The 19,073-nt window shown below is 42.0% G+C and overlaps 1 protein-coding gene across 1 annotated transcript in view; it reads left to right on the top strand.

Moving 5' to 3' along the window:
* Positions 1-14,423: 14,423 nt before the first annotated feature.
* The window catches only part of colq (collagen-like tail subunit (single strand of homotrimer) of asymmetric acetylcholinesterase), a 66,666-nt gene continuing 62,016 nt past the window's right edge, over positions 14,424-19,073 (top strand). Inside the window, exon 1 of the mRNA XM_078428584.1 lies at positions 14,424-14,654. Within this exon, the coding sequence (XP_078284710.1) occupies positions 14,489-14,654 (166 nt within the window). The 5' untranslated portion in view covers positions 14,424-14,488. The remainder of the gene's footprint in view (positions 14,655-19,073) is intronic.

Below are 19,073 nucleotides of genomic sequence, written 5' to 3'. Positions count from 1 at the left end.
TGTTTAGGAAGGAACTGCAGATGCGGGTTTAAACCGAAGATAGACACAAAATCCTGGAGTAACTCAGCGGGACAGGCAGCATCTCTGGTGAGAAGGAATGGGTGACCTTTTGGGTCAAGACCCTTCTTCAGACTCAGAAGGGTCTGAAGAAGAGTCTCTAACTCGAAACGTCACCCATTCCTTCTTTTCAGAGATGCTCCCTGTCCCGTTAAGTTACTCCAGCATTTTGTGTCTTACTCTTGTTTGTTCTCGCAAAATGATAATCTCATACTTGTCAAGATTAAATTACATGCGCCATCACTCCACCCAGATTTACAGCTATTCTATATCATGCTGTAGCCTTTGTCAACCTCCTTTGCTATCCACAACATATCCTTTTTCATATCATTTGCATATTTGTTGATCACACCTCAACAGTGATTAACTTGGATGTGAATGCAGATCACAAACATGAAAGATGTTTGATCATGGTGATACACCACCCTCTGCTTCCTATTAACAAGCCAATTTTGTATTAGAATTAACAACCTGCTATGGATCCCAAGAGCGCTAAGCTTTTAGTCGCAAATGTCAAATACGCCATTTAATAAAGAGAATAATGTAGTGTGTAACTTAAGCCTATCCATTTGGCATATGTTTTTTGTCTAGACAGAAAACTTATTCTTTCCATTTAGCAGAAACTGTGAAAGACTTCACCGTGCCAATCTAGCAGAAAGCCTAATGTGGGAGTAGCCCTCTGAGGAATTTGCAGAAGAGCCTAAGAATCAGAATAGCCTATTAAATCATTTGTCCATGATTCAATAAGATTATAGCTCATCTTTGGCCTTTTCCTGTACTAACTTCATATCCACTATGTCCTGCTGCTTAATATTTGTTTTTCAAGGAACGTAAACAGAATTGAGGCTTCAAACAAATGTATTTTTTTATGACAATTAACACTTAGCTGAGATAACAATGTATATCAAAATTTCAACCATGTAGTTCTACGTGTGTATAAATGAGCATCCTCTGGGGAATAGAACAACCAACATTTGGAATAATCTACCAGGCATTTCCATTGAACATCTATTGCTTTGGTCAGAGAAAAACAGCATTTGTTTTTTGCCGACTGAAGGGAGGTCTTATTCATTTTATGTAATTGAATTTAGCAGTCACTATGTCAGAGATGAGATGATCTGAATGCAAAGGCAGGAATAGTAAAGAATTAATTACACATTTTAATGGAAAAACGTAATTTAGGCCAAACTTATAAAAACAAATTTTAAAACCTTAATGCGGGCACTTATTTAATTATAATTTGTTGGATTTATTTGAAAACATTTTGTAGAAGTAGATGATTAATGTTGGGTAGAAGGGCTCTTAGTAGAAGGATGTATGCAGAGAGAACATTAAAGGAGCAATTCTCTGCACATTTCAAAGATGTGTGAAGCATCAGCACTTCACTGGGAACTGGCATGTTCGACCGCAAGAGCAGAGTGATTATCTGTGTTGGGAGTAAATGTCTGCTGGTAGCTATGAATTGCCTCCAAATTGTTTGTTTTAAATTGTTACAAGTATTTAATATCATATCTCAGTTTACAGTGAATAGCTCCACCTTCAACACCATGATCCCATCCAAACTCATTGCCAAACTTCTGGACCCAGGATCAACATCCCCCTCTGCCATTGAATTCTCGGCTTTCTGACCCACAGACTACAATCAGCAAGGGTGGGTGACAACACCTCCTCCACAATAATTCTCAACAATGGTGCCTCGCAGAATGTGTTCTCAGTCATATATTATGCTTCTGTGGGAGCAGAATTAGGCAATTCAGCCCATGAAGTCTACTCTGCCATTCCACCATGGCTGATCTATCTTTCCCCCTCAACCCTTATCATATCTTCTCCTTGTAACCTTTGACACCCTTACTAATCAAGAACGTGTTCATCTCCGCTTTGACTAGGGTGGGGGAAGGCCAGAGAGAGAGGGAATGCAAGGATTACTTGAAATTAGAAAAATCAATATTTACACAGTTGGGTTGTAAACTGCCCAAGCAAAATATGAGGTGCTGTTCCTCCAATTTGCGTGTAGCCTCGCACTAACAGTGGAGGAGGTCCAGGACAGAAAGGTCAGTACGGCAATAGAAAAGGGAGTTAAAATGTTTGGCAACTGGGAGATCACGAGGGCCAAGGCAGACTGAGCATAGGTGTTCAGTGAAACGATCTTAGATCCATAATTGATGCAATCTGAGTTTCCACTGCAGAGATTACGTGGCTATTCCTAGCTCCTCAATGGAAGCCGAGACATAGATCATCATGGTTGGTTTCACAAGTTGTGATGGAGGTGACCAGCCATTCCATTGCTGAAAAGGGCTCCAAGCTCTGAGCAAAGTCCTCTGACATTGCATCAAGTGTTTCCAGGTTCCTTGCCAATGAACACTGTCGAGTTATCAAGTGCATCAAAATTGGGTAGATAAATCTACCAGCCATTGTCCATAGCCAGGCCATATCATTATCCTCATCTGCGTACATCTTCCCTTCTATTACCTCATACCATGTAACCCCTGTTCCTTACCCCTACACAGTCTAATCTTTGGAGATTGCGATCTGCAAAAATGGAAAGGAGTTTGGATAAATAGCAACTATAGACAGTTTCAGAGGAAGATTACAGAGTAGTAAAATGGAATTTGAAGAATGGTCCTAAGCCGAAACATCACCTGTCCATTCCCTCCACAGATGTTGCCTAGCAGGCTAGATGTTCCTTATTTAGATTGAAATTACAAATCAAAAGTTTCTCCTGTTCATGCTATATAGTTATGCTTGTTATTACTTCTATTAATGTTCTTTTTGGCAGGTTGCAAATTTTCCCATAGTTATGCCCGTAGGTGCTTTCCTTAGCAATACTTCATCTATCACATGGTTTTAACCCATGATAACCCATGATATGTGAGCCAAAGCAAGATTAAAATATCTCCTCTCATGAGAGAATCTTGTATGATTTTTAAAGAATTTAATGCAAACTAAGTCACTTGAAGCAAAGCCAGGAAAAATGCTTCCTCCAAAAATGTGCTTATGATGGTAGAACACTCTGGGACAGATTATTATGTAGCAACATAGGATGAGGCTTCAGAGTAGAAGTAACAAAGCCAGCAGTGAAGATTAGTAATTGTGCCTTCTGATTCTCTTTCCCTGGTAAGAAAGCCAGGTGAAGTCATTTAAATGTTTCTCTGTTAATTGCTTTTCTTCATGATCTGCCCAGGCTGTGCTTTATCCCTTTAGTCATAGATTAGTTCAGCACCAAAACAGGCGATTCCATCTACTATGTCCATGCCATCTACTATACCCGTCTAAGCTACTCCCATTTATTTACAATAGGTCCATACCCTTCTACATCTTGGCAATACTTGGCTCGATGGCTTCCTGAATGTTATAAGAATATCTGCTTCCATCAACTCTTCAGGCAGCGTATTCCAAACCCCAATTACCCTCTATGTGAAATAATTCTCCTTAGATTCCATCAATGTTTTCTACCTCTCACCTTACACTCCCCAACATGTTGAGCTTCATCCCCGCTCAGTCGTAATTGCTCGTTGGACTCGACCCCAGAATCTCTCAAGGGAGCCAGTCGCACATAATTTGAGCCATCCTTCCTCGATATCTTGTGTACCATTTTATGATGCGGTAAGGTGCTTCCCGTACAGACTGTTCCTTGACACCCTACATTTCATAGCCTTTGTCCACCATCCTCCAATCCGTGGTGATCCGTCTGGCAGTGAGGCGTGTCCCCGTGCTGGGATCTTCCCCCCTGTATTGAGGATCTTCAGTGGAAGATGCTACCCCAAACAGTGCCCTGTAGTGGATTCCTGAGCTGGTTCAGACGCACCAGTCACCTGTCACTTCTGCAAGCTGGGAGTCTTCCACTTTTTGATTTCCTCTCTATATTGCAGCTCTCTCTCTCCCCCCTCCCTCCTCGTTTGACTATGCTTTACTATTTTCTCATACTCATTATTAATGTACATCTTTCGGTTCTTCTTCATTGTTGCTTAGTAAGAACATTGATGGTATATTGATGATGAATGATAATCATGTAACAGCACTGACTAGTAGAACAATGTGGTTATTTAAGTTACATATATACCTTAAAGTTACAAAAATACTTATGTACTAAAGTGCTGAACTAGTTAAATGGGCAGGGGAGGGATGAATCAACATTGGAACATCCAGGATTTCAATTCAGCAAACTAATACAATATTGCTGCAAGTACTCAGTAAATCGGGCAACATTCGTGGGGAAAGAAACCGTTAACATGTTAAGCCAATTTCATATCAAACGGATCTGTCAAAAGATCAGAAGCTCAAACTAGCAACTTTTTTTCTCCACATGTACTGCCTGATCTGCAGCGTCCTTTATTTTAAAGGTTGTTGTTGGAAGAGCACGAGAATCTCATGACTCACTCAAGCAGTGAGTGGCCTGGTGGATAATATAATCTTGGTGAAAGTACATAACGAAGGCTATAATGTGCAGGGAAGAACTGCAGATGCTGGTTTAAACCGAAGGCAGACACAAAAAGCGAAAAATGCTAGTTTGGCAAAACCTGCCATCAACAGGGTTGAGTCAAAAGAGCCTCGTGTTTTTTTCTTCACTCATGTGCCGGGGCAGGGAGAGGTCGAGTGACGCCTGGACGTGAGAGTAAAACTTAGATCTTTTCTTACCGAATGCACCTGAGAGTTGCAAAGGGACGACAAATTGGTCTGTAAACAAAATACCGCCAAGAGATAAAGCTGCAATGAAGGTTAAAGCGTGCATGAACCCACGAAGCAGACTCCCGCTTCAGCTCGAGCTCATCCAGGTGCTCGCAGCAATCCTGTGGTGTGACAAGGTAAGCACGTGAATGGCCGTCGACTGTTACTGTTACTTTTGCATTTGCATTTGCATTTGCACCTGCCCCTCCCCCTCCCCCTCCCCACCCCTAAAAAACTAAAAAGCTGATTGCATTTTTTTAAGAAGAATTGAATGGATGAATAATGTGAGGTTGGAATAGGTATGGTTGATGTGGCGGCTGCAGCACATGGAAGCATGGTGAGATCCCAAGCAGCAAACTGCAGCTCAAGGGACTTTAGCTCAGAATTGATTAATTGAAATTCAAACTTCAGAGATTGTGATTTATCTTGGTGTGCCAACTGCTCTGGCCAACTCCGCAAGAGTTATGAATGCAAACCACGGTTTTTTTCCATCTCACAAATCAAGACAAGTTTAAGTTTAATCAAAGAAAATGTATTGTTATAAACATAATATTTCTAAAAGAAAGTCTGTGTAAAAACTACATTAGTACAAAAGGTGAATTGTTGTGGGCCTGTTTACATGCTGTATAAAACAATATATATATAAAAAATATTCTGCACTTTGGCTATTTTCTGTTTTGCACGACATGATGTCGTGCATGGCATGATTTCCCTCGATACCATGTGAAACAAATATCTATGTCGGAACATATGACAATAAACCAATAGAATACCAATGGAGGATATTTCTCCTGTTGGGGGTTCCCAGAACCAAGAGACATAGTCTCATGATGAAAGCATACTGGTAAATTCTGAGTCAATAATTAACTTCTCTCAGGGGGTTACTGATCTTTGGAATCCTCTAACCTCAGAGAGCTGAGAGTGCTGTCATTTTTTTATATGGGTTCTGAGGTAGTTCTTTGCAAGTTGTGAGGATCAGACGGAAAAGTGAAACTGCAGGGCATGATCACTTGATCAAGTTTAATTATTCAACTCCATCTTGAGCTCTCTCTTCGAAAGCCATAGGCCTTTTACTCCCACCTCCTAACAGGTGACAGAGTGGTGCAGCTGGTGGAGATGCTGTCTCACAGCTCTTGATCTAGGTTGGATCCTAACTTCTGGTGTGGGGTTTGCAGGTTTTCTCTGTGACTCTGAGTTTCCTCCCACATCCTAAAGCAGTGTGGGTGGTAGGTTAAGTGACCACTGTAAATTGCCCCTGATGTACGTAGATTGTTTGGTTGGGAAAATTAGTAGCTAAATGGCATTGCTCTCCGAGCTGACACAGACTTGATGGGTTGAATGGGCTTTCTATGTTTGTGTGTTCAAGGGAAAAATGGGGGAAAAAAAACCTTTTTTTAAATTTCCAGCCACTGTGCATAAACTGTTTGCTTTGGGCAGGAGTCAGTGACGAATGATTAAAACCTGTTGGACACGCCATGGCTTCACAATCCCACAGCCTGCGAAAGTCCTTTGACTATTGCACCCCCACCGATACACGAATCGGATTAAAAATCATGATTATGGTAATAATTTCAGGCAAGACATTTCCGGTCCATCCAGCTCAATAATCCATTGTTTCCATTTTAAAAAATAATTCTGCCGCCCTATTGGCAAGAACCTATCAATTTTCCTGATGGATCTAGGGATCCATCAGGGAGGAGCAGGGAGGTTCTCCCATTTAGGAGCAGGGAGGTTCTGCTGCAGTTGTACAGGGCCTTGGTGAGACCGCACCTGGAGTATTGCGTACAGTTTTGGTCTCCTAATCTGAGGAAAGACGTTCTTGCCTTAGAGGGAGTACAGAGAAGGTTCACCAGATTGATCCCTGGGATGGCGGGACTTTCATATAAAGAAAGACTGGATAGACTAGGCTTGTACTCGCTGGAATTTAGAAGACTGAGGGGGGATCTTATAGAAACATATAAAATTCTTAAGGGGTTGGAGAGGCTAGATGCGGGAAGATTGTTCCCGATGTTGGGGAAGTCCAGAACCAGGGGTCACAACTTAAGGATAAGGGGGAAGTCTTTTAGGACCGAGATGAGAAAACATTTCTTCACACAGAGAGTGGTGAGTCTGTGGAATTCTCTGCCACAGAAGGTAGTTGAGGCCAGTTCATTGGCTATATTTAAGAGGGAGTTAGATGTGGCCCTTTTTGCTAAAGGGATCAGGGGGTATGGAGAGAAGGCAGGTACAGGTTACTGAGCTGGATGATCAGCCATGATCATATTGAATGGAGGTGCAGGCTCGAAGGGCCGAATGGCCTACTCCTGCACCTATTTTCTATGTTTCTATGTTTCTATCTGTTAATTGCTTGTTCCTCCGCTCGACAACAATTCCGTCATTCAAAACTATACCAAGAGGTGGCAGTAAGAACTTTGATTCATCAGTTCAATATTCAAAGATATATTAGAAACAATTGGTTTTGTAACTGAAGTCACAGACAGTTTAGATCTGGCACCTTTGTAGATTATCCCAGTCTTCTGCAATTTATATCAATTACCAAGGTTCCATTACCTTGGAGGTGAATTCCGAGTCGGAATACGAAGATTGCTCGACCAAATATTGAGGCAAGAAAGAAACGGCTGCTTCAAATGCACGTTTCCCGCTTACAGGGTGTCGCATCTCCTTGCTCTGTGACAATAGCAGGGTCGGCGGCGTCAATGCCCGCCCCAGCGGTGACTGCTTAGTGAGGGGATGGGTGGCGGTACTGGTAGAGAACGTTTCAAGCCAACTAGACTGCCCGGAGAGGCCAGTCCGCCGTTCTGTCCCGTAGAATACAAGCTCCCAATCATGGGAGGAACAGTAGGCATTCACCCGTGCACAGGGGGAGAAGGGGGAGAGGGGGAGAGAGGGAAGCTGGCCTGTAAGCGCTGAAGGCGAGCTTCACAATTGCTGCTGGCAAGTTGCAATGTTGGGCGGGCTATCCATGCGTGACACTGCGGATAAAGGTAATTGCGACAGCCAAGTTTTCAATGCCAATTTAAAAACCTAAAATACTGTGCTGCTAGCCATAGAATATGTTCAAATATGTACCTGTTGGTCTCCTCCCTATTCATTCACACGCCTCACTTTATACTTGCCTAGATATTTTAACCTGCCTGGGCCAAGTCTTTGTTCAGTTCCTTTCCTCAACCAGCTCCCGCAATATTACAGGGGTTGCTTTTAAATGTGCAGAATAAATATTACACACTGAGAATATTCTCCTCCACAGATGCTGCCTGACCAGTTGAGTTCCTCCAGCACTTAGTGTTTTTGCTTCAGACGAACCCTTCTGGGCTGTTTGGAGAGTTCGTACATTGTGCTCTGATGAAATCAAACATGGCCCGAGGACACAAAGGAGGAGAAGAGAGTGGAGAAATTAGGGACTTGCATACTTCTCTTCAAATTCTCAAAACGCTAACCGTGACACGTACAGAATCTCCCAGACCTAGACTGTTTAATTGTCACCGAAAGGGAACAATGACATCCGTATTTGCGTGCCAGATGTGTGGGTTGCACCGTCTAAACAAAACAATCGTCCTTAGCAACTTGCTAAGATCCTTTGTGCACTGATTGGTGATATCTGTAAATTTTCCGCTGAGTAATTGCCTAAATAAATTTCTATCATTGTTATTGTCCCCAATGTTGGAAAAAAACAGGTCAGCGTGGTTATTCATTAATGATCATGAGTGGGATTTAGGAGAAAGAGTAAGCTGTTTAGTCCATTTGAGATTGCAATCTGAGTGAATATCTTACTCAATAGTTAAACTCTCTCATCAAATCACTTGGTGCTTTTTATGTTTCAAAATCTATCATCTTCTTAAACGTGTTCAATGACTTCATTCCACATTCTTTTGTGGTTGAAAAATGGTACACGCTCACCAGCGTGAAGACATTTCTCACCTCAGACTGGGTAATTGGCCTCATTCTGAGAGTATAACCAGTTCTAGACCTACCAAGGTGGGTATCTTCAGAGAGCCATAATATACAGCAACTACCATATATTTGCCCACTCATCCAATTTGTCTAAGTTGCTAAAATGCCTTTTTTTATTCTCCCTATGAGTTGGAATCCCAGCCAGTTTCATGTCCTTGAAAAACTGAAATACTCCATTTAGTTGAGCACAAGCATTGATCATGCCCTATCTCAATAGTTACTGACTGCAACCTGAATAAGATCCATTTATTAATCAATTTCCAGGTCAAGACAACATTTCGTGTCAGTCCTGTCATACCTTAATTTTGCATACTATTCTCTTTCAGGAGACATTATCAAAGTTTTTCTGAACATTTAAATATATCACATCTACAGGTCCTTCCTGCTGTGTTCCACCAGTTGCTTTCTCCAAAACGCCAATATTTTGACAAACACAATTTCCCTTTCATAAATTCACATTGGCTTTGGCTAAAACCATTAATGTTATCCAATTGTTCTGTAATCGCATCCTTTATAACATAATCATGCCTTCACAGTACGAAAGATGTTAGGTTATTAGGCCTATAGTTCATGTTTATTCTCCCTTTCCTTTTTTAAAATAATTGCCTGAGGATTTATCATCTTTCACTCCCAATAGTATAGGTAGAATGTTGTAATATTTATTTCTAAAGCAACTACCAAAGTTATTTGGTATATGAAATATATGGAGGTAATTGAGGCTGGTACAATAACAACATCTAAAAGATATTTCAACAGCGACATGGATAGAAATTGTAGGCCAAATGCAGGCGAATGATTGATCGATATTTTATTGTCACGTGTACTTGGTACAGTAAGACACTTCGTTTTGCATACACAGGTATGCTAAATGTCGCCACGTATATGGCGGCGACAAAGTTACAATATAGTCCCTCTTCTTGCTCGCCTGTTCCCCCCCTTAGTTTTCGGTGGTCCCCCACGCCGGGACCCTCTTTGTTCTCTCAGCGGCCCCACCCGTCTTGTCCTTTGTTCTCGGACGTTAATTCTGCCATCGGGCTCGTCCTTGTTCCTGTCCACATCGGCTCTGCGCCGGTGGCTGTGTCCGCTCCAGCATGGGTGCGCAGCGCTCGCCGGGTGCTCGATAAGACTAATAGGGACTAGTTTAGATGGGGATGATTTGCGCTGAAAGAGGCTTTTTCAATGCTTTACGACTATCATATCTGGAATTAATTAAACTGATGACAAACTTAAGAGTAAAAAATTCTCCAAGTACTGATATTTTGCATGGATTGTTTATTCCTCTGTTTCTCCTTTCGCCAATCTTCATTCTACACTCATAAATGTATTCTAAATTTAGAAACGTAGAAACATAGAAAATAGGTGCAGGAGTAGGCCATTCGGCCCTTCGAGCCTGCACCGCCATTCAATATGATCATGGCTGATCATCCAACTCAGTATCCTGTACCTGCCTTCTCTCCATACCCCCTGATCCCTTTAGCCACAAGGGCCACATCTAACTCCCTCTTAAATATAGCCAATGAACTGGCCTCAACTACCTTCTGTGGCAGAGAATTCCACAGATTCACCACTCTGTGTGAAAAAAAAACGTTCTCATCTCGGTCCTAAAAGACTTCCCCCTTATCCTTAAACTGTGACCCCTTGTTCTGGACTTCCCCAACATCGGGAACAATCTTCCTGCATCTAGCCTGTCCAACCCCTTAAGAATTTTGTAAGTTTCTATAAGACCCCCCTCAATCTTCTAAATTCCAGCGAGTACAAGCCGAGTCTATCCAGTCTTTCTTCATATGAAAGTCCTGCCATCCCAGGAATCAATCTGGTGAACCTTCTCTGTACTCCCTCTATGGCAAGAATGTCTTTCCTCAGATTAGGAGACCAAAACTGTACGCAATACTCCAGGTGTGGTCTCACCAATGCCCTGTACAACTGCAGCAGAACTTCCCTGCTCCTATACTCAAATCCCCTCGCTATGAATGCCAACATACCATTCGCTTTCTTCACTGCCTGCTGCACCTGCATGCCTACTTTCAATGACTGGTGTACCACGACACCCAGGTCTCGTTGCATCTCCCCTTTTCCTAATCGGCCACCATTCAGATAATAGTCTGCTTTCCTGTTCTTGCCACCAAAGTGGATAACCTCACATTTATCCACATTATACTGCATCTGCCATGCATTTGCCCACTCACCTAACGTATCCAAGTCATCTTGCAGCCTCCTAGCATCCTCCTCACAGCTAACACTGCCCCCCAGCTTCCTGTCATCCGCAAACTTGGAGATGTTGCATTCAATTCCCACGTCCAAATCATTAATATATATTGTATAATAATCATTAATATATTTGTATAATAATCTTGTGAGTGGCACCTTATAAAAGACATTCTCAAAATCCAAATACACCACATTCATTGTTTCCTATTCATCTATTATATGAGTTGTAGCCTCAAAAATGGTTTTGCTTTCCAAAATTAATATTGGAAAGCAAAACCAGGGATTGGTCTAAAATAGGATTGTTAATCAATCCTATTAGTATTTTCTTAGTGCCCTGCTACCATCACTTGAAAGATGCATTCTTACATATCCCACAACCATTGAAACCAGGATTCCTAATCCAAAGTTCATAGTTTATCTCATTCCTTCTTGTCTTAAAATACAGCTCTACCTTTCAGTCTGTTACCTTTCAGTCTGTGGTCGATGGATTCAATAATCTATGGGATTTTGGAAGAACGCAAACAGTCCTTGCTCCCCATAATCAGCTCCTTCAAAATCCTATGGGGCCGGTCATTGCGATTTATTGTTTTTCAGTCCCACTATTTTTCCAACAGTTTATTTAAAGAACACAGCACTGCTTTTCTTTCCTTCAGCACTTCATTGCTGCATTCTTATTTTTCCAGAAAGTTTGCCATGACAGATGCAAAAATTAACCAGGGACACTATATGTGACCTTCGCAACCATGACATAAACGCCCCTGCATCTTTTTTGAAATTCCCTATTATCTCAGGAAACATTTATCCACAATTGGATCTACGTTACATTGCTGTCTATTGAAACTTGTACCGTGTGACTGGGCAGAATACTACTCAAAATAGTGAGTAATGTTTTGGGTTTCCTGCGCACCAACAGTACTTCATGGGGACGTTTATTATTACAGCACTATCTTGTTTTGGTTTAAAACTATCCCTGCCTTCAAAGGCGTGGGGTCTTTTCATTAATGAGTGACGTAAATCCAAGTTGGATGGCGTCGATGAATTAAAGTGTTTGCCACGGATTTTTAAAATATTTTATCAATTTTACAAAATGTATATCAATAACTGCAATGGATCGGTAATGCTGTGCGTGGATGATGTGGTGCCGGTCTGGGTGCTAACCTGATCACTGTACAATCTGGAATGCAATGATTTCTTTTTAGAGTTGCCCGTGAAAGCTCATTGGAATTCGTCAACAGTTTTGTCTGGTGTTTTCATTAATTGAATGGAACACTTAATGAAAGAGGAAAAGATTGATTTAATTTCCCGCTTGTCTAAAACTGTATTCGTGCATGCTATACATGTTGAGGAATAGCTCTCTCCTTAATTGCTTAGCTATTAATTCTAGAATAAAAGGGCTAGGTTTAATAAATCTGATTTACTTGATGGAGTGGATCAATAAGCTTATTACCAGTGCAGACTCGTCTGTGGAAGACGGATCAACCTACCTCCAAAGTGTGGTAAGAACTCTTCTCCTTTACTGACTACTTCACTGAGGGATTATCAAATCAACCGAATGATAGATGTATGAGATCCATTCTTTCACTAATTAAATCCCGCGTTTAACTATCCTCAACAGGGTTGGGCTGAAACACTGTTCGAGTCAACCTGTTGCAGGTATTCATGCACAGACTCGGTAGGTGAAGGGCGGCACTATTAGTTGAGTTAACACAAAGTACTGGAGTAACAGTGGATCAGTGGAGGGAATGGATAGACGTTTCCGGTCGGGACCCTTCTTCAGACTGATTGTGCTAGCGGGAGAAAGCTGAAAAAGAGGTGGGAGAGGAACATAAGATTCATTCAGTCCCAGTAATCCCCACCCCCAATATCCACGAAGACCGGTTAGCCTCGAAAGCCCCTCGGAGAACAAGCACTACTTCGGGGGTAATGCCGGGCGTTTCTTATTACAGCTGTGTCTTTGGGTTAAAACTATCCCTGCGGAATCAAGCGTGGGACTTATCCCCTTGGTTAATGGAGTGAAATTAATACAGATGGTCGTTGTTACATTCTGTGAATGCAATAGTGGGATAGCCGATTCTAGCGGCAGTGAACGAGATGCAATACGATCTGCCAAGACGCTGATGCATTCATTTTCATGGTTTCTTGTCGGTACCAAGACCGTGTGCCACTTTCCGAGGATCGCCAGTCGCCTTGAGGCATTTCCGCATCGTATTCCTTTCCTAGCGTGCAGAATAAAAAGGATTCAAAACAAAACAACATTAACGTTCAAAGCAAAGAGCAAATATATGAGAATCTCGCTCGATATTGTCATAGCCGCCTGGAGATAATTCCAGACTGACTGAAATCCGTCTCGACCACACGCGTCAGTAGACGGTGAATTGCATTGGTCTTGAGTTTACAGTCGAGGCAATGGGATCATAAGACTTTAAGATTGCCCTCAGAATTAAATAATGGCTGATAGTTTTAGACCGCTCTGTTGTTTGCTAATTCAAATTTTAACTAAGCTTTTCGTTTAAATCAAGAATCACCAACCAAAAACCATTAGAACGAGTGCACATTACAAATACAATACTGTACGACAATCTCACGAATTGTAGGAGGGGTATGAAATGCTTCATTCTGTGCGATCTTAAAGGAAAGGAATTAAACTTGAACATCAGCACAAAAATTTCGACCATAACTCATAAACCAAAAAGAGCACTCTTTTTGAAGAACCGATAAGAATCCGGATTAGAAATCAATGGTTTTGTATTACAGCCCGAGTTAACAACAACTGCGAATTTTGGGAACATTATTAAGCGTGTGTTTCTTTTTGCTATGGGAGAAAGATGAAGAGGGTAGTTTGCACAACGGGTAGGCTTAACAGGTTCGAGAGAAAGTACATATGTTAAGGTTAATAGACCTTTAATCTTCAACGAGGTCTGGGTTCATATGGATGCTATCTATTTGTTTGATGAGAGGTATATCTGTTAGGGCAATAAGGGTGGTGTCTCCACTAAATTTGTTACCAGGTGCTATTTATATTTTGACTAGGATTAATAATGTATTGGGGTTAGTGTTGAGACCGGAATCTGGTGTTTTCACTGTTGGTAATTATGGTTTTTTAAAAATAAATTCATTCGTTTGCAAACTCACGTTTTTTCGCCCCAAAGTTTATGACGAATAAACTGGCAAGTATCGCGTTTTCAGTATAAGCGCAGACAACCAGAGCATGACGCTATCAGATATTTGATCAAGATTTTAAGATGGAGCACCGAAGGTTGTGTCTGGGGAAGGGAGGTGTTGATATTATTGAAAGTCATAAACTGAAATTAAAACAACTGTCGTATGTAGTGTCAAAGACACCCTCCGAACTTAAAGTGATCAAGATCCTAAGTGACAAATTGTATTGGAGCCGGGGCCATGAATGCACAGCCCCTTCTCTATGGATGAGGGTTAGGGTATTCAGATATCCACGCCGCCGGCCACATTTACGCACATTAATCACGTTCTAGCAATAACGTGCGATGCCAGTGTCTAATGTCCGCGATGGGGCTTGTGTTGGAAAATCAGCTGATTACTTTCTGGTTAAATATAGCCGGTGTGCGGTAAGGAAAAGATTTAATGGGAAATGCTCGGCATTCTTCTTCAAAAGGCAACAGCGACGCCAGCGTCAGGTTTGAACAGCAGCCGAGTCGGGATGTTCCTGATCGCTTTAGGACTTTTGCTCCAGCTCTTTTTCTGCCATGCGTTGGCTGAATCTACCTTCTTGGACAAAGCTTTCTCATTGCAAGCAGGTACAATGCATTATTATTCCGCCACCCCATCTCTTTTGTTTGCAGCTTTGTATAAAATGTATGACATCGACAGTGTGCGTAACTGAGTAAAAGCACCACTCCGAATTCGGCTAAAATTGTCCTAATCAATGCAGGGGAGATCTGGCCTCACCGGATCACCGACCTGGCGTGGACCAGGAGGTTAAACGATTAGCATGGCCCAGTGTTAGATTTCTAATATTGTAAGCTGGCCGTGTTTCTTTACGTTCATTCCATTTCGGTCGTTTCACCAGGGGAGAGGACCGGGTCTAAGCGCCAATCTTTCTAAAAATACAACGGGTCGCTCTCTTCCTTATTGCTACAGGACTCCAATCGGATGTGAGAGGGTAAACATCAGCTGGCTCCGTACATATCACATATTCAGTCAGGTCTCCTGAAATAACTTGCTCGGCCAGCAAAACCTTATGGGAAACTATTTCTAATTGTTTGCGGATGTTGCCTCGGGAACCGCCAAGGTAGACGGGGATAAGGACATTTAGATCGGATTTTAAAACACAACAATTAAGAAGATGTTAAACAACCCATTTAGTGTGAAAACCATCTCGGGTGGAACTGCTGAGGAGAAAATGTTCTACATGGAAGTTCGAGTAACGCTTCATGAAAGATTATGGATTATTTTATGAGGCCTTTTATTGAGATTCATAAGATTTGGTACATGAAGTGTTTTTTAATATAAGGCACAAAGTGCTGGAGTAACTCATCGGTTTCAGATTGAAGAAGGGTCCCGACCCGAAACGTCACCTACCCATGTTCTCCAGAGATGCAGCCTGATCGGTGAGTTACTCCAGCACTTTGTCTTTTTTTTTGTAAACTGGCAATAGCTCCTCGTTTCTAAAGTTTTGCACATCACGAGCTGCACTTCATAAATATTACATGGAAATATAGAAAATAGGTGCAAGAGTAGGCCATTCGGCCCTTCGAGCCTGCACCGCCATTCAATATGATCATGGCTGATCATCCAAAATCAGTACCCCGTTCCTGCTTTCTCCCCATTCAACACAAAAAAACAAACAACGTTAAAACACGAGGCTGTTCTTGGCTAGTCCAGTTCCGCAGGAGTGCAGCGAACTACGAATATATGTGGAGTAAAAGATGCGGACAAAATAATATTGCAGGATATGTTGTTTGTTTAGCGTTTTCATTGAGTGATGGGAGAATCACCAAATCGGGGTATCATTTATTGTCAATATAGCGCACTGGAGGTATTATCTGATGGGCAGAAACGAGGAACTGCAAATGCTGGTTTACAAAAAAAAAAAAAAAAAGTGCTGAGTAACTCAGCAAATCGGACAGCATCTCTGGAGAACATGGATAGGTGACGTTACGGATCGGGACCCTTCTTCAGACTGTCTGCAGTCCATTGTTTCTACATTTTAACTGGTCCACGGCGACATCTCCTCAAAGGTATGCCTATTTGAAGAGGTTCTCCCAGTTGAAGAAAGGTCCCGACCCGATGGTCATCTATCCATTGTTCTCCAGAGATGCCGCTTGACCCGTTGAGTTACTCCAGCACTTTGTGTCGTTTTTTAATACGATATGAAGGCTTACAAAAGACAACTTAAATTAAATGCTACAATTTTAAAGATAGTGCACAAAAAAAGACAATTCCGGAGTGTCTATGTAAATAACTGAAGATGACAGAACAAGTTAGCAAAACAGTTAATTGCATAAGTGACTGAATAGATCATAGCATTGAGAACACGTGTCGGAAAGTGAAGCTGGATGTATGTAACGCACAGTTTTGTGTTTGCAGGAGAATTATGTTCAGTGCTGAATATCATACTTGAGGATTTTAATACCATAAAGGTTTTGCAGAGGGAACAGTGTGGTTCAGAGTTGAGATTTACAGTCCAGTGAGCTCCATTTTTTTTGGATGAATCTGTCTTATAGGGTTGTCAATTGAGGAACACAAGACCATAGATGAATAGTACAGACGGAGGAACTCAGCAGGTTGAACAGCATCTGTGGAAGCGAAGCGATGGTTGGCATTTCGAATCGAGACCTTGCATCAGGACAGCGAGCGTAGATGAGATGTAGAAAGAAATGAGAGGCAGGGGTGAGGCCGGTAGGTGGTAGGTTTAACACTATAAGGCGTTGAGGGGGGGGGGTGATAAGAAGATGGAAACGTCGAGGCAAGGAGTATATGGGTGGATAGAACCAGATGTAGAAGGGTAATGAGTCTTGGTGATGTGGCCTGGGTGCAAGATGGTGGGGTGGGGGATATGGCCGTAGTGAACAAAATGAGAGTGTGCCTGGGTGGACTGGTGGGAGTGGAACGTGAACTGGTTACCTGATATTGGAAAATCTCCTCGCCTTACCCAGGCCAGTTTCCCTGGCAGGCATCATCTGTAACTAATCCCATCTTGCAGCACCTGGCCCATAGCCTTCTATGCTGAGGTGATTCAAGGGCTCATAGTAAAACTTCTTACGCACTGTCGGTGACTTTGCTCCCACCAGTCTTTCAGGCAGTGCACTCGCCATTCTTTATCTTAAAAATGTCCCCCTCAGATCCCTCTAAATTTCTTGATGCTTAAACCAAAGCTATAATTTTATCCAACACTGGTATGGGGAAAGATTTCCTGCCCTGTCTATATTCCTTTCGATTTAATATATTTCGATCACGTCTCCTCATCTTTTCCAGGGAAAACAAACCCAGCTTCTCTTCATGATTAAATTGTTCCATCCCAGGCAACATCCTGGTGGATTTCCTCTGCATCGTCTCCAGTTTTATCATCTCTTTCCAAGTGTGAAGTGATTAGAACTGCTTGCAGTGCTACAGCTGGTCTAGCCAATGTTTTATAAATTTGGAGCATAATTTCCTTGCACTTGCATTCAATGTTCCAACACATGAAAGTCAATATCTCATATGCCTCATAACTATATTATCTACCTTCACTGTCATCTTCAAGGATCTTTAGACATACCCCAAATCCCTCTGTTCATCAATCCTCTTGAGAACCCAACTATTCACGTTGTTTGACCTTGCCTCTTGATACTCTCCAAATGCACCACCTCCCATTTATCTGTATTAAACTCCATCTGCCATTTCTCAGCCCTTTTCACCAACATCACTATTACTCTGTAATTTAAGACTACCATCCACACTATCAACCTAAATGTATCACCTCACACTTATCGGGGTTAAATTTCAATTGATTGTTCCATTGAAAATAAGATGGCCCTGATTTTGCTGAAAATCCATTGCTATTAAATGTTCATCACAGATGCTGCCTGATCTGCTGATAATATCCTGTGCATTCTACTCTCTGCAGATCTTTTTATTATGTCTTCTCCAGGTCAAAAAGGTTCCATTCTGGAAAACTGTTCGTAACCCGAACAGTTTCCATATTGGAAATGTGGCTATGCTGTTGTATAGTTAAATAAAAACATAGACCAACCAAGAATAAGGTGTACTTAAACTGGTACAGTTTGGGAACAGCTCTGCCCAGGACAGGATGGCCCTGCAGAGAGTAGTGCGTTCGGCAGAACGCACCATGGGAACTACACTCGTCCCCCTGCAGGACCTATACATCAGGAGGTGCAGATCCAGAGCAAGCAAGATCATGAGGGACCCCTGCCACCCCAGTAACGGACTGTTCCAGATGCTACGATCAGGCAAACGCCTCCGCTGTCACGCTGTGAAAACGGAGAGGATGAGACGGAGTTTCTTCCCACAGGCCATCAGGACTGTCAACTTTTATAACCCCAGAGACTAAATTTTAGTATATATACTATATATAGTATATAGTAACTTATTAACTTTATTTATATGCTGTAACTGTAATTCTTTTTTGTGCACAATCCGCAGGCATTGCCACTTTCATTTTACTGCACATCGTGTATGTGTATGTGACAAATAAATTTGACTTGGTGCATTTAACTCAACTATACAGATATTGCAACAAACCACACTCCCACATGGGAGCAGCAGCTGACAAATCCATCTTGCAGGTCTCTGAAATGCTTGTCCGCGTGTACGGGATGTACATAAGTCAGGTGTTTATAACCTGGGGAGGGCGTGTAATTTTAATGCCTGTGAAAGTGTGTCCTTTTGTGCAAAAAATAAATATCCAGGTCACAGTTGCCAGATAAGGAATTTCAAAACTTCTATAAATCCTAAAGGGGCTTCTTTTAGAACTGCAACTAATGCAGTTGCATATCACTTTTTAAAAAATCTGTGAAAAGGTAGTAAGCAGGTCAACATTTAGAGCTCATCCGGGATTTGCCTCAGGGGCAATGAAGAAACTGGAAGAACCGTCCCAGTTGGAACTAAATGGAGGAGTACTTGTACATGATGATTTTCTGTGGCCCTATCATCTGGCAGGGGATATAGGCGACGGATTTCAGAGACTTTTCTAAGAAGCCTCATTGAGTAATTGC

This window comes from Rhinoraja longicauda, chromosome 2, assembly GCF_053455715.1.
Source record: "Rhinoraja longicauda isolate Sanriku21f chromosome 2, sRhiLon1.1, whole genome shotgun sequence".
NCBI lineage: Eukaryota > Metazoa > Chordata > Chondrichthyes > Rajiformes > Arhynchobatidae > Rhinoraja > Rhinoraja longicauda.
This window is presented reverse-complemented; position numbering and strand designations above follow the sequence as displayed.